This window comes from Syngnathus acus, chromosome 13, assembly GCF_901709675.1.
Source record: "Syngnathus acus chromosome 13, fSynAcu1.2, whole genome shotgun sequence".
Lineage (NCBI taxonomy): Eukaryota > Metazoa > Chordata > Actinopteri > Syngnathiformes > Syngnathidae > Syngnathus > Syngnathus acus.
Genome location: NC_051098.1, coordinates 16,890,899 through 16,908,479, shown reverse-complemented (window position 1 = coordinate 16,908,479; position 17,581 = coordinate 16,890,899). Strand labels below are relative to the sequence as shown.

The 17,581-nt window shown below is 55.0% G+C and overlaps 2 protein-coding genes across 7 annotated transcripts; both read right to left on the bottom strand.

The window, feature by feature from the left end:
- Nucleotides 1-404: 404 nt before the first annotated feature.
- LOC119132630 (mitochondrial uncoupling protein 2-like) lies at nucleotides 405-3,621 on the bottom strand. Its single transcript, XM_037268055.1, has 7 exons — nucleotides 3,502-3,621; nucleotides 3,263-3,426; nucleotides 2,303-2,510; nucleotides 1,350-1,553; nucleotides 1,155-1,256; nucleotides 877-1,057; nucleotides 405-554 (listed from the first exon to the last, which is right to left on the bottom strand). Exons 2-7 carry the CDS (start codon nucleotides 3,380-3,382, stop codon nucleotides 440-442), a joined length of 930 nt encoding a protein of 309 aa, XP_037123950.1. The 5' UTR covers nucleotides 3,383-3,426; nucleotides 3,502-3,621; the 3' UTR covers nucleotides 405-439.
- Nucleotides 3,533-15,934, bottom strand: c2cd3 (C2 domain containing 3 centriole elongation regulator). 6 transcript variants are annotated; one of them, XM_037268044.1, is made up of 34 exons: nucleotides 15,719-15,934; nucleotides 14,796-15,065; nucleotides 14,560-14,717; nucleotides 14,139-14,293; nucleotides 13,962-14,068; nucleotides 13,599-13,731; nucleotides 13,317-13,442; nucleotides 12,684-12,825; nucleotides 12,491-12,600; nucleotides 12,192-12,383; nucleotides 11,980-12,095; nucleotides 11,755-11,873; nucleotides 11,409-11,534; nucleotides 10,800-11,195; nucleotides 10,552-10,703; nucleotides 10,181-10,427; nucleotides 9,887-10,100; nucleotides 9,632-9,815; nucleotides 9,386-9,561; nucleotides 9,022-9,157; nucleotides 8,658-8,926; nucleotides 8,364-8,441; nucleotides 7,476-8,081; nucleotides 6,968-7,360; nucleotides 6,582-6,708; nucleotides 6,245-6,500; nucleotides 5,933-6,063; nucleotides 5,673-5,819; nucleotides 5,293-5,471; nucleotides 4,778-5,228; nucleotides 4,584-4,680; nucleotides 3,958-4,049; nucleotides 3,830-3,865; nucleotides 3,533-3,613 (listed from the first exon to the last, which is right to left on the bottom strand). In XM_037268044.1, the coding sequence occupies exons 1-33, from the start codon at nucleotides 15,771-15,773 to the stop codon at nucleotides 3,838-3,840; spliced, it is 6,168 nt and encodes a 2,055-aa protein (XP_037123939.1). In that variant the 5' UTR covers nucleotides 15,774-15,934; the 3' UTR covers nucleotides 3,533-3,613; nucleotides 3,830-3,837. The 6 variants fall into 6 exon arrangements, with proteins under 6 accessions (XP_037123939.1, XP_037123936.1, XP_037123938.1 ...); XM_037268045.1 differs by lacking the exon at nucleotides 3,533-3,613 and adding an exon at nucleotides 3,732-3,768 and having other exon boundaries at nucleotides 3,837-3,865; XM_037268041.1 differs by having other exon boundaries at nucleotides 3,539-3,613; nucleotides 3,830-4,049.
- Between the last annotated feature and the right edge of the window lie 1,647 nt (nucleotides 15,935-17,581).

Below are 17,581 nucleotides of genomic sequence, written 5' to 3'. Positions count from 1 at the left end.
CGAAATCGATGCACTTTTGCACAACGGGTGCGGCGCAGGTGCTCACAGCTGACACGGTCCCTTCAGCGGCTCAATTTCAGATGCAGTCAAGGCGTGCAAAGAGAACCGGCCTGAAAAACTTGTAGCGGGCCGCATTGTAGTCAGTTTCTTTCAGAGGGCCATTTTCCTGGCAACATTCTATCAACCCAACTACATGTAGGAATGCCTCGTCTTATATACAGCATAAGCGACAAAACATAGTGACACATCACTCCTTTTCAAATCAGACGGTTCAAATATTTTAAAAGGATGAAGACAATTTGAATAATGACATGAATATGATGCACAATTTGTCCTGGCGGAGTCCCAGCCCAAGGCTTTCCCTTGGCCGTTCCGTGCTCCAGCCGTACAGGAGCCGTGTTGTCGTTTCAAAATACAGGGCCACGGCCCACCAGACAGGTTAGAACGAAGCCTCCAGGGACTTGTGCAATTTCGCCGCACCTCTTTTAATTTGCTCGTAACTCATGAACATAACGATGTTCCACAAGCCCAAGCGGAGGAAGGAGGCCGTGAATCTGAAACAGAAAAAAAAGGGTCATTTTTGTCTATTCTGCCACACCTCACAAAATAAAAATATACATTTCTTTTCGATGAATAAGAAGACGCGATTGTTGGATCGAATTTTTTGTTGAAACATTGAAACGTCGCAGCGTGACAAGTCGAGACTCGGTCGGCGCCTATCCTTCGGTGGCTGTCCGCAGTGGTTTACAAAATTGCTTTTGCAAGCCCACCTATGGCAAATACAGGATCAATCGTGCCAATGGGTCAGCAGCGGCGCGAGGCTGGATCGCGCTTGACGGCTCGACAGTATGCGGCGGCCAGCGCATGACTACGTACCCTTTATAGAAGGCGGAGGCCCCCTCTCTGAGCAGCATGGTGAAGGCACAGTTGACGGCACCGCCGTACTGGCCCGGAAACGAGTTCATGTAGCGCGTTTTGATCACGTCCACCGGGGACGCCACCACCGTGGTGCAGAAGCCGGCGGCGAAGGCCGCCGTGAAGTGGCACGGCATGTTGTCTGGGGAGAGGTGGGGGGGTAGGGGGCAGATGGCGCGCACGAGGGTCTTGGGATGAGCTTGGGAGCGCAACTGTTTCTCTGGTGACCTTCTACTTGCCTGTCATCAGCTTGTACTGCAGGATGCGCTCCTTGATGATGTCATAGGTGACCATCTCGCAGCAATTCACAATGGCGTTGCGGGCGATGTTTGGCAGACAACCTGCGCACGATGAAAAGGATGTCTGACGTTCATGGCTGATTCTTTGTCTGGAAGCCCGCACGGGTGCGCTGTCGCGTCCCGAACCACCTTTACCTTTCCAGAGACCTCGGAGCCCCTCGTCCCTGGCGATGGTCCTGTAGGCGTCCAAGGTGCCGCCGTACCTGGTGGCCGAGCCGCCCTGGGGCAGGCGTACCTGCGCCTGGAAGCGGACTTTGACCACGTCGGTGGGCTGGGCCGCCGCCACCGCCATGGCGCCCGTGGTGGCGCCCGCCAGCAACCGGGCCGCGATGCTGGCGCCTGTGAAAGCGGCGGTCGGGAATGAGAGCAACTCAAAGGTTGCCCATTCATTCTGTGTACTTTCCCATTCTAGCTGCTTGTCCTGATTTGGGTCACAGGTGAGCCGGAACCTACCATTTGAATTTGACCTTGAAATGAACATACCCTCTGAGTGAGTATCTTGTTGCTTTCCCTGTTTTAAGGTGCGCTTCAAAACAATGTCAGCAATGTGCGAGCGGCTCTCTGGCCTTCCGTCCGGCGTCCTCGGGGGACGGGCTCCACTCCCTGCGGGCTCGCCAACCGTGGCTCTGCTGTGTGCCGCCGCGGTGCGTTGGGGCCCGCCGTTCGAGCGGGTGCAGTCGAGGTCGACCGGCCTCACCACCTGGTCCACTGCTGCTTCCGCACGAGGCTGGGATCCTTTGCCGCCGCCGCTACATCTGGACCGGCACTTCCCTGATGGCTCACCCATCTCCTCTTTTTGGACTACCAACCCTAAGCCGTCACCCCCACCTCCCGTACTGCCAACCTCAACAACCTCCGCTCCCGCCCCTCCATCCATCTCCTTCGCACTGCTGACCGATGTCCTGTTATTAACTATATCCTATTGTTCCCCTCCCCCACTCCCAGACGTCCCCACCCTTTTTATTCCCTGTAAAGCGTCTTTGGGTCATTGAAAAGCGCTATATAAATTGAATGAATTATTATTATTCACTCTATCAAACACTGTCAAAGTGTTTTTCAGTGCAGCCTTTTTTGTTTGAGTCTCTTACTCTCTGAGCCTCCGCTGTAGAAGCCCTTCATGGTGTCATAGAGGCCCACTCGCACCGAGGCGAAGCTCATCTGTCTGTGCAGGCCGGCCACCAGTCCGCTGTAGAGGCCCCGGGGCCCCTCGCTCCTCACGATGGTGAAGATGGTGCCCATCACGCCTCTGTACGTGGCCCTCTGGCCTCTCACCAAGGGCTCCGACTCGCCTTGAATCTAAAGACGGGGTCGAAATCTGACAACTGGATCTGCCACCACACGCACATCGATCGGCCCGGTTAACGCATGGGCACTTATGTGGAGCCGTCAAATTTCAAAGCCCAAAAACCAAAGCCCTCACAATGTCAAGTACCAGGCTCCCATTTATTTGCTTGCAAAATCACTTGACTCAGATGACGGCGGAGCGGGTTCGATTCTCACTCAATGCTGTCAATGCGAGTGTAGTTGCCATAGTCGTGCAAAAAGTGTTTTTCTTTTATTTGCTCTTGCTCGATTGACGCTGCTGTCTGTCTACTGACAGTTGCCTTACGTGGAAAAATAGAGCTTAGATCAATCAAATCCAATTCAGACAAACCTGGGACCAAATGTGCAGGTTTTGCCAAGAGGATTCAAACGTGCATTGCACAAGCCTCAGAAAAAAACGATTTGGCCTCGCAGACCAAAGCCCCAGAGGCCAACTGCAAAGGTGTTTTATGCAGCGCGGCGAGGCCAGGCGCAGCGAGGAGTGTGATGCCCATACGTTGCAGCTTCTACATAAACAGGTTAAAGAAATCAATGAACAATCTTAACAACCGCCTTCAACAAACAAGGGTCCAGTTGCCTTCATTCAACCTTTGAAAAGTGCAATTGTCTTCTGAAATTTCAAAGCGTGGACTTTAGGAAAGCTTCCCTAAATCTTTGCGACGACCAAACCTTTTGATGAGCCTTCAAGTGAATGTGCAAACAAACCCAAAGCGGTTAGGGCTCACCTGCAGTCTGACTTTGGCCGTGTCCAGCGGGAAGGTGACCAGGTCGGCCACGCAGCCGGCCAACCCGGCCGAAACGATCTTGATGGCCGCCGAGTCGGCCGAACCTCCCGCGGCGACCATGTTGGAAAAAGAAAAGGACCGGCTGAGGACCGATGTGTCGTTAAAGTCCCAATGATCGTCACACACACATCTGGGTGTGGTGAAATTTGTCCTCTGCATTTAACCCATCCCCGTGTGAAGCACAAAAGCAGGCGAGCCACGGCCAAACTAGTCGCAGACTAGCGTCTGCAGGGAGGTCCTTGGAGAGCCGGCCAGCCGGCCGGCCGGGTGCAGGTCTGGCGCCTTGTGCGGTTGCCAAAAGACAAAAGCGGCAGAGGCGGCGGGCCGCTCAGTCAATGGCGTGCGTGTGCGTGCGCGTGCGTGCTTGTGCGGCAGACACGCCTGCATGCATGTAGTGTGCAACTATTTGCCTTTGTTCCGCCTTGCCTTCCGAGCGTCACGAGTCCCTTGTAGTGACGACAGCAAATTTCTTAAATTCATATTTATTTCCAAAAATACAAAGTATGACACTTACTTTATAGCAGCCCGCCCAAGCTGCCATTTCTATACATAAAAACACACGCACACAATCTTGCGACACGTGCTAGTCGTCGTCATCGTCGTCGTCCAAGCGAGCGGCGCAGATTCGGGCAAACCGTTCCGTCTGCCTCTTCCTGGAAGTGGGCGACATGTCGGGACAGTGCCGAGGACCCCTGCGAGGAATTTGAGGCGGAGTCGGACCGCGCTCCTGTCGACGAGAAGCCGGGCGCAAGAAAAAGCAGCTTCAGCAACAATAACCATAAAACCATATTCCAATTGAAATGAAGGTGAAAAACAAAAGCACCTGAGCGTTGAATTAAGATGCACTACGGCACCCCGCTCAGAGGAAAAGAAGGAAAGACAGAGAGAGAGAGAGAAGGAAAGAAGAGAAAGCAAGAGAACACATTCTGGACCCGCCGGCGTAATGGCTTTCTGGCAGAGATGACTTTCACAACCGCTTTGACAACGCTGCAGACTCAAAACGCACGTGCTGATTATGATTTTATTCGACAGCTTGTATTAGGGAACGCAGCCACAAAGGCTGACAGACGGATGGATGCATGCTTCTTACCTAATGATTATTGATTCGCGGTGTGTGTGTGAGAGACAAAGATGCGTGATCTCCATCCCGCCTGCTGTTCAAGATCAAAGTGGCGCAAATCTATGGCCTTGCCTCGGCTTTCACGTTTGTGTCAAAAGCTTTCGGTGCCTGGCCCAAGAATGAACAATCAGTCGTACTCACTGTGTCGCCGGATGAATTGGAGAAGGAGGGCGCCAAGCGTACCACTCTCAGCGAGGCCTCCAGCTGCTGAGAGGGCAGGAAAAAGTTGGGAAGCGAGCTTTGGGCGCCAAGAGTCAAAGAAGAAACACCTGATGGCATCCCACTTGCCCCGAGAGCTTGTTTGCTGGAGGTAGAAATCTAGCAATGAAGGATACACTTGTTTGGGCGGTGCGCCCACCGCGTCGTCCTCGCTCGGAGAGATCGAGGCGTCCTCCGATGACTCGTCCATGCTGTCGGGGGGGCGGTCACGAGCGACGGCTTCTTGTCCCCCGCCGGATTTGGTCCGACTCTGGTCCGGGTGTGACGTGACGCTATTCTGCAAAGCGGTCTTATGGGTGGAAATGGGCAGCTCATTCAAACGCCTGGGCTCCACCACCACTTCCTCGTAATCCTCCTCCTCGTCGCTGCTGCTGCACCGTGATGGACATTCCCCATCGCCGTCGGTGGTTTCCGCTTCCTCGCTCTCCGTTTCCTCAGACTGAGATGCCGGAAACGACGGCAGGCGGGAGGAAGCGGCGCGTGGGCTGGAGCTCGCGTCTGCGTGCTGCTCTTTGGCTGACCTACTATGGAGGACGGAGCAAATGGCTTCTTGGCTTTGACCTTCAATTGAAAAGCACACACGTGATTTGAGTTTGGAAAGAAATTCAACGACGCAGATCCGCCGGCTCACCATCGCGTCGGGACGTGACGAGAAGCCGCGGCGCGTCACCCTCGTCGGACTCCCGCTCGTCTGGCTCCGAGGCCGTCGGGAAGGCGGGCGGCGCAATCTTGCTGCTGAAATATCTCTGGACGTTGTCTTGCTCGCTCATAATCTTCCTGCGTGTTGAGATGCTTGGTTTAACTTCACCGCTTTGGGAGGGGAAAAAAACGGGTGAGGAGCCGGGCCACGCGATATATCCTTTGTGCGACGGCAATGTGTGGGGAACTTTAAAAATGAGCGGCAGCGGGACCTGCTTGGGCGAAGGGAGATATATGCAGAAGATATACCAGGGAGGGCGCAATATTTTGTTTCCCCTCCACGGAGGGGGAAGCGTTGGCTTGCCGGGCTACCTGATTGTGGAGAAGAGCAGAGAGCTGGAGCGGGTGAGCTCATCGCCGCTGCCCGAGTGAAGGCCGGCCTGCTCTTGAAGGCTCCGATGATGAAGACGCACCTTTTGCATGTGCTCGTGGTGGCGCTCGCTCTCACTGGGCGCCGAGCTGGAGCTGGTGGAGGGATGGCAAAAAGTGCACATTTTGTCTTGAGTGTGTGCCATCATTGATGAAATCATAAAGCGCTGCGACGTAAACGATCAAAAGGCGGCGACGCCTACCTTTGGGGAAAGACGGCGTCCACGTGCTCGGGTGAGGAGATGTGCTGCTCGGGGTATCGACTGATGTGGGAAGGGAAGCTGCTGTAGGTGGCGCTGGTCCGGTAAGTGCGAGGCACCGACTGCGACGAAGGCTGCGAGCGCAACACACGGGACTCAAACCGCGGAACTTCTGTTCATCGAGGCATTTGTTTCCAAATGCCCGACTGAAGCAAGTGCGCCTTCTCTTGACAAATATACATAGCTCTACACTTTCTATCAGTTGAGAAATGCAGCGAGGTGTTCCTCCAAAGACAGGACAATTGTCTCGCGTACCTCGGCGTCCGCTTTCCTCTGCCCTCGGAGGTCCTGCACCCATTCCAGCGGCCGGACGCTCACTTTGAGCTGGCCGCGGCAATGGCCGCTGAAGTCGGTGACGTTGTACCAGCCGCACAGCGAGCGCAGGCCGCACAGCAACGGGGTCAGGTCGACAGAGGCGAAACCGATGGCCCGCTCCGCTTCGGCGCCGCCTTTGTGCCACACTTTGAACACCAAGCTCTGTTGAGGGTCGAGGAGGAGCCGCTTGGACAGCCTGATGAATTCAAAGCAAAGGCATCGTCAAGCGGCCCGCTGCGGAGATTTGCGCCATCCTTTCCGGGGAAACGGCACCCACCGGCAGTCGTGTTGGTGGTCCCACACGGGCCGGTCGGTTTGGGCCGCCACGGCCGTGGATACGGGTGCCGCCGAGTCGGCGACGACGTACGAGACGTAGCAGCGTAGCGTCCCTTCGCCGCTCTCGCCTAGCAGAAAAGCAGGGAGAGGCAAGTTCTTACTCACGTGTTGAGCGCGTTGCGTTGAAATGGTGATGACACGGCACTCAGCCAGCGCGAGTCTATTCATAGTTTTGTAGTTCAAAAGGGGCGTTGCCTAGTGAGCGACCTCAGGAATAGGGTGAGCGCAGTGAGCGAGTATTGCAGCTGAAATTTCAAATGAAGTTTTGAACTCAAACTTGGATCAGGTTGAGGGTTTACCCTGCCAAGCGCGATTTGACATGCTCACCATTTAGACTGAGGTTCTTGGCCCCGTGCACGGCAAGCGTGACCGGGAACGACAAGTCGTCACTCATCACTTGGGCCGCGCGCGACGAGGCGTCATCTTGGGTGGTTTGGCTTTGCGTCGGTTGAGGCGGCGGCGGCAGTGCCGTTGGCGGTGCCGTTGGCGGTGCCGTTGGCGGCGGCGGTGCCGTTGGCGGCACCGTTGGCGACACCGTTGGCGACACCGTTGGCGGCGGCGGCGCTGCCGGCTCCTCGACTAAGGTTTCTTCCTGGCTGTCGGAGTCCGCCGGGGGGTCTTCCGCCGTCGGAAAGTGACCGTCGGCGGTCAGGCTGATGTGCACCCGCAGCGCGGCGCCCTGCAGGTCTGCCGCCGAGCGCCTGAACAGCGGATACACGCCTACCGAGCAGAAACGAATGTCAGACAATTGTTCTTGTTATCATTCTTGCACGCTGCACTTTGTAAAGATGTTTGTGACAGTGCCGCATCAATCAAATGGCTGCCTATTTCATACCACTGAGAGTCAACTTGTGCCCGTGAGCCTTGGCGAGCGAGGACAGATCGACAAAGGCGGAGCCCAGCAGGCGGTCCGTGTCTCGGGGCCTCTGGCCTTTGTCCTTCTGGAAAGCCACCCACACCTGGACCTCCAGCCTCTCCTCTCGAAGGTACCACAAGAGCGGCTGCGAGCTCATCAGCTCCAGCGTGCGACTCCCCTGGAAGGTCACGGTGGCCCGGTCGCCCTCGGTCGCCTCGCCGGCGCACGGGTGCTTCATGTGCGAGCAGAAGGCCTCGTGCTCGTAGAACTTGTAACGGAGGTAACAGTAGGTGGAGCGCTGCAGGGAGTCGTGGCCCGGCAGGAGCAGGCAGCGGAGCGGTACCCAGGCTCTGGGTACGGACAAGGTCAGGGATAACTTCCTGGCGCTCAGCTCCCAGGCGCCCAGCTCGTCAGAGTCCACCTGAGCCCGGGTGGGATCCCAGCCCAAATCCCGAGCCACGCGAATGAGCCGCTCCCGCTCCGAGTGGTGGGCGAAGCCGATGGAGATCTCCAAGCCGCCGACCGACGCGTGCTGACTTTGAGGAGATTCCCGGGCAGCGGAGATGCCGAACCAGCCGGAAATACCTGGACGTGGACGCAACCGCCATGAAATGAGTCTCCGATTTTTGGAGGAATGCTGTACATGTGAGTACAAATCATTTTTGCTGGTGAGCATCAAGGAATGATTCGCAACTGGAAGGTCGGGACCCAAAAGCGGCTCTTTGACCCGTTCTGGATGGGTCACAGAAAGCACGACGGCACGCCAAGACTTGATTTGTGATGAATGTTATTTCGACCCTTCACTCAGTCAATTAATCAATGGAACTCAATTGTGGCGTCTTTCCCATCGAGCGCAGAGCAGCACACCTGTGGTTTTCCGCAGGAGGTCCACCAGCTGGATTTTCACTGTGCCCAACATCACATCTGGAGGCCTGCAAGTCGCACCTGCGCACAAAAAGAGGCTATGGCAACATTCACGCTGCAGCTCCATTTGCGGCCATCATTGGCCAGTGTTCATACTTGTCAAGCAGGAGCAGGGCTGAAACTTGCAAATGAATATATCTTTTGGGTTTGGTGGCGTGCCCTAAGGTCTTTGCCATGTAAAGTCCACACCTCGGCTCACAATAGGTTGGGCAACACCACATTACAGATTGAACCAACCTCGGCGGCTGTCTTTATTCCAGACGGCGAAGACGGCCCAAGCTTCGGCCAGCTGCTCGGCCAGGCTGCAGGTTTCACCGCCGCTCTTGGGGACCAGCACGTGGCAGCGCACCTCGGCCAGGTGCTCAAACTCGGGGTAGAAGGTCCTGGCGGCCACGCGGGTGCACGTGGGCTCGTGGTCGGGCAAGAAGGACAAGCGGACGCTCACGTAGGAGTTGACGCCCACGCTGGCAAAGTAGTCGTACCTTTCGTCGTGCTGGGCTACGGCTCTGCGCAGACCGAGAGAGCCGGCCGGGCGAACCGGATAGGGCGTGCGTGAGCGGCCGGCCAACGGAGCTGCGGGAAAATGGGCCGGCCGGCGTACCTGGCCGCTGCCTGCAAACCGCACGCTCTGTGCACTCGAAGCACGAGGGTCACAGGACAGGAGGCGGCTCCTCTGGCGGCGGGCGCGTCCGCTCTCGCAGGCCGGTAGTTGTAGCGAACGCACACGTCCAGGAGGCCTGACAAAACAAACACACGCGAAGGATAGATACAAAGTTGGACTGGGAATGGCCAAACACGCAACTGGGAGCCAGCAATAGCACAATGGGTGAGCCACAAATTGACAAATGAAGTTGTGACGTCATGAACTCTGGCAAAAGCAACAGCTGCTATGCTTGGGATTTGTTCATGGAAAGATGAGGCTCTGTTTTTGCTCTAGTTTGAGATCACAAGTTGAAAGTGCAGACCAGAGGGTACAGGCTGATGTGCCGCCAAGTCGTCCGCTGTGGGGAGCAGGGCTATGGAGAACATCCGGGCCTCGGCGGAAGGTTGCTGTCCCTGCATGGTGACCATGGCGCACAGCTTGGACAAGGGCAAAATCCCTTTGGCCACCAGCTGCTCTCGCACATTGGGATAATAGTATCTGCGGGAACGGAAGGGAATCAAAGGCTGTCGCCGTTCCCTCCGAGCGTTGCTGAGCGACGGCTACAAACCTGCACCGCACTTCAAAATGGACACCCCCGCCGCCGCTCAGACCCTGGCTGGAAAGAGAGCTGAGCAGGAGCTTCTGAACGGGAACGCCTTCAGGAGCCAAGAGGGCGTGCGTCTCCGTGTGGCCCAACACTGGGTCGGGCACGCACAAGGTGGTGGTGGTGCGAAAAGGCTTCAGGTCCGTGTCTGTCAACGTGAAATGTGTGGACGTGAGTAAAAAGCAGTGCGCCAACGTTGTATGTCGCAAAGTTGCTTACTGTACTCGTGGAGCGCGGCGTCTACATCGGCGCCTTCCTGGCAGGGGAAGGCGTACTGGACGTAACAGTCGGCCTCCCCCCACACCGTCGACTGCAGGGCAGTCAGGCCCGTCACCTTTTCCACTCTGATCGTGAACACGTGCTCGGTCATCGCTCGTGCCCGTGAGGCGAGAGAGGCAGCGCTCGAGTCCCCCGCCCGGAAGTAGCCTGCCGCCTGCGTGTGGTGGACAAACACGAGCAAAATACGGATAAGCATTCATTACGCGGGATGAAAAGCACCAAAGCGGTAGAAACCTTAGCGGGCAGGCCGGGCTGGTGCTCGAGCAGGCCAAGGGGTCTGAGGGGCGGGCGGCCCGGCGTCTCGCCCTCTTCGTCTCTGGCGCGCTGCAGGGCGAGCACCTGCTCGCAGAGGCCCATGGCCAGCGTGACCCGGAGGCTGCCTCGGCAGCCACCCGAGAACACGTCCACCACCGGCATGTAGCAGTCCACCCCTAAAACGGGGTACTGCGCCTGCAGAAGAAGCTGGGCGATCTTTGGATCCCTGCGCGGGAAAAACACAAGTGGAGAGACCGAGCATGTCGCCAAATGAACGTTCAAAGAAATTCACAGAAGCCAGCTCTCGGAGCAAAAAGCACCGGCCGAGAGCAGAGAGATGCCGAACGTGCCTGAAGGACATGTAGAACTGGTGTAGAGGCAGCTTCACGAGACCGAGGAGTCCCTCGTGGCCGGAGCCGCCCGTCTTCTGCCAAACTTCGATCACCATCACGTTGTTCCTCATCCGCTCCAGTAAGTGCGCCGTCAAAGCCACGGGAGTTACCTTCAGGCAGCAAAGGGCAAATGTTGACTTGCGGACGTGGCATGGTGTTTATTTTTGGGACATTCATTTTCATGCTTTCCATCACATCCCACCTACCTGGACAAAGTTAAAAGAAGGGTTGGCGCGTCCCCAGCTGACCACAGACCTGGCCACCTCGTCACACCAGAACATCTTGCAGTTCAAATACACGTTGACGGCCTGCGCCGGCCCACCGGTGAAGTTCTTGCCGTCCGGCACCATCAGCAGCGTGTGCAGCAGGACCTCGGGCGCTTCCTCCGCGCAGCGCGCGCGGGGAAGGGTGACCGCCGAGCGTCGACCGGGAGGAACGTTCGGGGCCGAGTCTTCCGAAGAGCGAGCGGCCGGCTCCTCCGAGCAAAACTCGAGGCATTGCGAGGACTCCCGAGGTGGACTCTGTGTGGAGCGAGTGGACGAATCCTCTCTTTTCTCACACATTTCAGAGTCTCTGTTGCTGGTCGAAAGTTCGAGCAGCACCTGGGGAAAAGGCCCCGTTCCCGCTCAACAATTCTTTCTTCACAAACACGAGTTGTGAAGAAGAATATTGGACTTTCTTGACGAAAAATAGATTGCATAAGATGACGACTTTGTTTGTTGAAAAATGCTAAGTGACTCAGAATGTGACTTTATTCTTTCAAGCCAATGACTACCGGGGTAAGAGTGTCAAGTTTCCAGCCTCTTTTCCTTTACCTTGAGAAGACAGAGTTGTCGCAGAGCGCCGTCCACGGTGCGCACCGGCAGCGCCAGCGACTGGCTGAGCCGTTGGCTCTGCAGCAGACATCGCAGCGGATGAGAGGCCTCTCCCATGACGACGGCCTGCGGCGACAACAGCCGCTCGGGTCAAAACTACTCATCCAATCATGCCTTGCTATTCGGAGCATTTCATTTGCAAGAATAGGAAGCGTTTTCAACATATCCTAAATGTGTAGGGTTTTTCCCCTTCCGATGTGTTTCATTTCACATCATACACATCGTACTTTATTTTATTGTATATGATCAAAATGGGGAATTCGTTTTATCGTCATCGTGCACTCACTTTCTTTTGGTCATTTTTTCGGACGTAAATTCGAAAAAGGAGCTCGGTTGACCACCAGACTTCCACCGTGGTTTTGCTGAAGCGGACGGGAAACACAGAGAGCTGATTGAAGCTCACCACTTTGAAACGCACAAAGAGAATCATGTCAGATGTCCAGCCAGCGCCAAAAGCAACAAACAAAAAGTACACGAGCGAGCGAGCGAGCGAGCATGCTGTGGGCTGCACCTCCTTCTGTGACGTTACTGGAAGCGGCTCTGGTCACCTCCACCCCTGGCACCGCGCTTCGGCCGTGTCGACCCGAGGAGGAAGTCTTGGGGAAGCTATACTCCACAAAGTAGGTGCTGCCAAAAAGAGGGTTGGCATCATTCTTGAGCGCGACCTACGCTTGAACAAGAATCAAGTAAAGCGCATCACGGTGCAGACGTCACCCCACCCACCACTTCTTTCGACGTAACAGCAAAGGAGATTTGCTCGGGGGCTTCTCGGTCGGGGGGCTGGCGCAGCACGCCGGCACGCTCAGCGAGCAGACGGTCACTTTGACCAGTCGCATGAAACTCAGAAAGGTCAGCCGCTCCTGACTCAGAGGAGTGCCGATATCCGTCGAGGCACCTCGAAGCTCCGCGGCGACGCTGGACAAAGGTTCCAACAAGACACATTTTTGTTTGCCTCAGACACATCCGCTGCCTCAGACACATCCGACCCGCGCGGGCTGGCAGCCAGGAAGGAGGAGCCTTACTCGTCGCCCGTCGTGGACGCAGGCGGCCTCAACTGTTTGGCTGTCGCCGACAGACTCTCGGTCTGCCCTTGGCCGTCGGCAGCTGCCTCGTCTGCTCTCAAATCTGACATCTGCATCACAAGAAAGCCTCTTTTCAAGACTAAACTGGGCCGTCCGTCCGTCCGTCATTTTGACACACTTGTCGACTACCGACGGGGGTTTTGTAGAAGAGATTTTCCAGCAAGCTGTGATCGTACTGCGGGTCGCCAAGCTCGCTGTCTCCGCTCGCGCTGCTGTGAATGGACAGAGTGTCGGGGAAGGAGCCCTCGCCCTGCCACGGAGGCGGAGTCTTCGACCTGAGCAGAGGACAGGGAGCAACGTGACACCTTTATTAAAGATTAAAGATTAAAGTCCCAATGATCGTCACACACACACCTGGGTGTGGTGAAATTTGTCCTCTGCATTTAACCCATCCCCGTGTGATTTTAATCCATCCCCTGGGGGAGAGGGGAGCAGTGAGCAGCAGCGGTGCCGCGCTCGGGAATCAGTTGGTGATCTAACCCCCCAATTCCAACCCTTAATGCTGAGTGCCAAGCAGGGAGGCAATGGGTCCCATTTTTATAGTCTTTGGTATGACCCGGCCGAGGTTTGAACCCACAACCTTCCAGTCTCAGGGCGGACACTCTACCACTAGGCCACTGAGCTGGCATCATGTTCCACTTGAGCTATTTCAGTGGAGGATCTACAAGTTCCTTTGACTTGGTAAATTGCCGCTTTATTACTTCCCGTTAACTTTGCAAGGCCAGCCTGAGCCCATTCAAAGCACCCGTACAGTAAAGGCACGCACCTGCCGAGGAGGAGATCCACAGCTCTGAGGTCCAGGTCAGGCGAAGAAGCGAGGCGGCGGCGGCGGTCTCCGACCTCGTCGTCGGCCTGGGCGTGCGGGATCTTTTCAAGGACCACTTCGGAGGGGCTGAAAACATTCGAAGAGCCATGAAGGGTCTACTCGTAGCAGGCAACGCAAAGGGTGCTGCGGCCCACAGGTAACTCCAGCACGTCTACGATGATGCTTGCTCATTTAATATAAGTGCGATCCTCCGGCAAAGAGTCATTCCATAATGCCACTCACATGGAAGGCGCTCTGGCGTTGTCCCTCTGCAGAGGCAGTTGGAGGTCTTTGAGAACCGGGGCAGCGTCCATGTCGCTTTTCAACGCTGACACAAGCATAGCGTCCCGAAGTTTGCTGCCACGCTCCAAAATGACTGAGGCCAAGACAAGACAACGGGGTAGGTTAGTTGGACCGCTAGCAAATAAGACCACTCAAGCCGCACTGAAAGCAAAACACGGATGCTGCACTTTTTCAAGAAAATGGGCTTCTCTTCTGGGAAAGCTGAAAATGCAATCGCATTATCAGAAGCGTGGCCACAATGCTCCTCGTCGAACTTGTTGAAAATGTCACAGACGAGTCAATCTCGTCTTTTTTGCGACCCACCTGACAGGATGTCATTTCTCGGCCGAGCGTCCTCTTTTTGACCGTTTGCTTGCAACTTGAAGTTCTCCACGGTCTCATCTCGATGCGTCTGCGGGCCATCTTTCCCTCTGAAAACAGAAATTGCAGAAGCGTCTTTGTTTTTTCCAGGTGCCGACGTGAAAACGCTCCTTGACAAACCTGAACGCGTTTCCACCGCTGCTCACGTATGATTTGTCGGTGGCGGGAGGCGGAGCCTTGTCAAGGGTGGCCACGTGAGGAACGTTGCTGCTTAAATCGGTGCCGGATTTGCGCTTGCGGCACGCTCCGGCCACAGGCTCCAATTGGAGCGAAACCTGCAGGCGCAGGGAGGCGGCATTGAGCTTTGCCCAAATCCTCAACGGAGACCGCCAGCGACGTGGCCGCCGAGGCTTTACGGCACCTTCGCAAGGCTTTTATTCATCAAACTCAAATCGACACATAAGTGAATTACTGCTGTCGAACCTCTTGTCTCGTTATTTGCAAATTAAGACAAGACAGAATTAAGTCGGAAATACCCCGGTGGACATTTCCTCCAACTTTGTTGGTTTGTTATACACCAATCAAGTGGTCATGGTCCCACCTCACACTGGCCGAGCTTCTTGGAGGCGGGTGACACCAGGGCGTAAAATCCGGTGATGGGCTGCGACTGGGAGAGGCGAGAGATGTCCGGCACTCGAGCGTGTGCGACGGGAAGACAATCTTGCTCGCTCAACACTTCCAGCACCAAGTTGCCCATATCTGTCGCAAGCCACAAGTCAGGTCATGGATCGCTTCCAAATCTCTTGACGCAAGCACTTCCTGCCTGCCACCGTTTACCTGCCAGGTAGGAGGTGAGCTGCTTGGTGCCGCAGCGCACGGGGAAGCGCGCCGTGGTTTTGACGCTCCCGTGCGAGGGAGACGCGTCATCCCGGGGGATGAAGAGCGTGCCGTCCGACGACTCCCCCCACCAGCGCAGACGCACCCGCGTCACCGGCGGGGGCCTGGCCACGCTCCAGCGCAGACGGCTCACGGTCACGCGCAGGAAGCCGCGCAGCTCTCCTTCCACGAGGGGGGGCAGGCTGGTGGAGGCCGGCACATCGCACAGGGCTGCAAAAGACACGGCCGTTCACGGTCAGATACGACGAGAACGGTGGATGTGTTTAGTTCAGTGTGCCCGGCGGTAGCCTTTTCCGCCACACTGGTCGCCGAGAGCCGCTGTCCTGCCTGCTTTAGGGGTTTCCCACCTCATTCAAATGATCAGCTTCTCAGCGGTTGCTGGACGAGAAACATTTCGAATAGAGGCAGAAGAGCAGCTCTCCTGGCGTAGTGTGAGAGCGAAGGGTGCTACGACTTGAGACCCTGTGCCACATCATTGATTCTCCGTGTAACATTTTCTTTCTCCCATCTTCCAAGTGATGGGAGCATTTGTTAGTGCGGTTTTGTGTGTCAATCATGACTTGGTGGAGACGTCATTTCTGCTTTAATAAGGCCCTCTGTAAGTTGAAACCTGGTGGTGGAAAACTTAACAGGATAAAACCAAAAAGACAGGAGGAGGAGGAGGACATGATGAGTATCATCCTAAAACAGAAGCCTAAACTGTTGCCTTTGGAGTATTGTTATCATTCCGACAACAACGACGAAAAGCCAAATTTGAAAACGTATTATTGATTTCAAAAAAATATGACATAGTGGCCACCAGCCGGGCCGACAGCCTCTTGCCAATTTAGCAAGCTAGCCGGCCGGCTAACAACAAGTTTTACCTTTCGGCTTCGTGAGCCCGGCGGCTTTGACCGAGCCCTGTTTTCGGCTTTTCATGACGCCAATCCGGGAATATGACGTGCGAACGTGGTCGACGAGTCGATACCGACGTCCGTAAGCATATTTAAGCCGTTGAAAGTGATGAAACACTCTCCAAGAGCGCACGCAGACAAACGGTCCCGCGCTCAACCGTTGACTGTGTTGCGCTCGACTCGAGTCACGCCCCCGTTGCCACTCGCCAGGGCATGACGGGAAATGTAGTTTACTACGGGTAGTGGCACGCAGACATTTTGTATCGCGTTTCATGTTGAAGTTGTTGACGCTATGTTTTTTTGCCTGCATATCCAAGTTATGTTGTTGCCTTTCCACAAGAAAATTCAACAAGATCATTTGAATGAAACGGAATTATTATTATTAGTAGTAGTAGTAGTGGTAGTGGTAGTGGTAGTGGTAGTGGTAGTAGTAGTAGTAGTAGATAGATAGATAGATAGATAGATAGATAGATAGATAGATAGATAGATAGGTAGGTAGGTAGGTAGGTAGGTAGGTAGGCAGGCAGGCAGGCAGGCAGGCAGGCAGGCAGGCAGGCAGACAGACAGACAGACAGACAGACAGACAGATAGACAGATAGATAGATAGATAGATAGATAGATAGATAGATAGATAGATAGATAGATAGATAGATAGATAGATAGATAGATAGATAGATAGATAGATAGATAGATAGATAGATAGATAGATAGATAGAACGACAAGTTTCGATTTTTCCTTGAACTTGATGGCAGTTATGATTTGCAGTTGTTTGTCTCTCTCCTAAGGTCTCCCGATGAGGTTTGGCTTCAGTTAGTAATTATCGGACAAGCTGATCATTAACGTCACAGCATTGAGTAACATCCAGTTCTCCCGTTGTTTACCGAACACGTTGACTCTGGTGGCGCTGGGTGGGGGATGGTCTCTGGGGTGGGTGGGGGGCAATCATCGCTGGCCTCTTTTATTTACGCAAGTTCTGCGTCACGGCAGGACTCCGCGTCCAAAACAAACTCACAGAGCAAACACAGAGCGGATGGCCCAGTCTTTTACCAATCGGCCAACACACTGGATTTTTGGCCGGACAGCGAAATGCAGCCTAGCAAACCGTCTCCTGTGTTTGATTTGCAGATGGAAGCACGTCCTTTTACAACGAGGGCACAGACACGCACCTTTGAACGATTGTGCACGCTGAAATCATTTCTGACGTCCGCTTGCTAGGTTTAACGTGACTTCAATCAACGCGACGACACAGCAAGGCTTGTGCTCTGGTGAAAAGTGGCCTTCTTGGCATCCACTCCCAGCACCACTTGTTGTGGCCTGGTGTTCCATTGCATGGTACAAAACACTCCTCAGAAATAGAAAGTCTTGTCCATTTTTGTCATAGTTACAGCTGTTGTCAAATGCGCAGGATGAAACAAGGCGGCGCACTGTAGTTGTTCCCGCTTCTGCTACCAACGATGAAGGCTGCAATCATTTCTGCCAAGGAAACCAAGAGCCATTGTTTTTGTTGTTTTGCGCCGGGGCCCGCCCGGTCAATCATCAGATCCCATTTGTGACGCCAAGTGCAGCGTGTAGTTTTCAAGGCCTTCTGACTTTGCAAAACAGTACGTATTGCACCCACGTATATGCAAAACACCATCATGAGGATAGCAAATGTTCAAATGGTTGGAATACTATGTGCGGACGAACCGCATGCTGCTTCACCACGTCCAAAGATCAACTAGACGATTATGTGATGGCACGCAGCATCAGACTCTGCAAGATGCACGTACCTAGCCTTGGTGGCCTGTTTTTCTGGGGGGGGGGAGGGAGGGAGGGAGGGAGGGAGGGAGGGC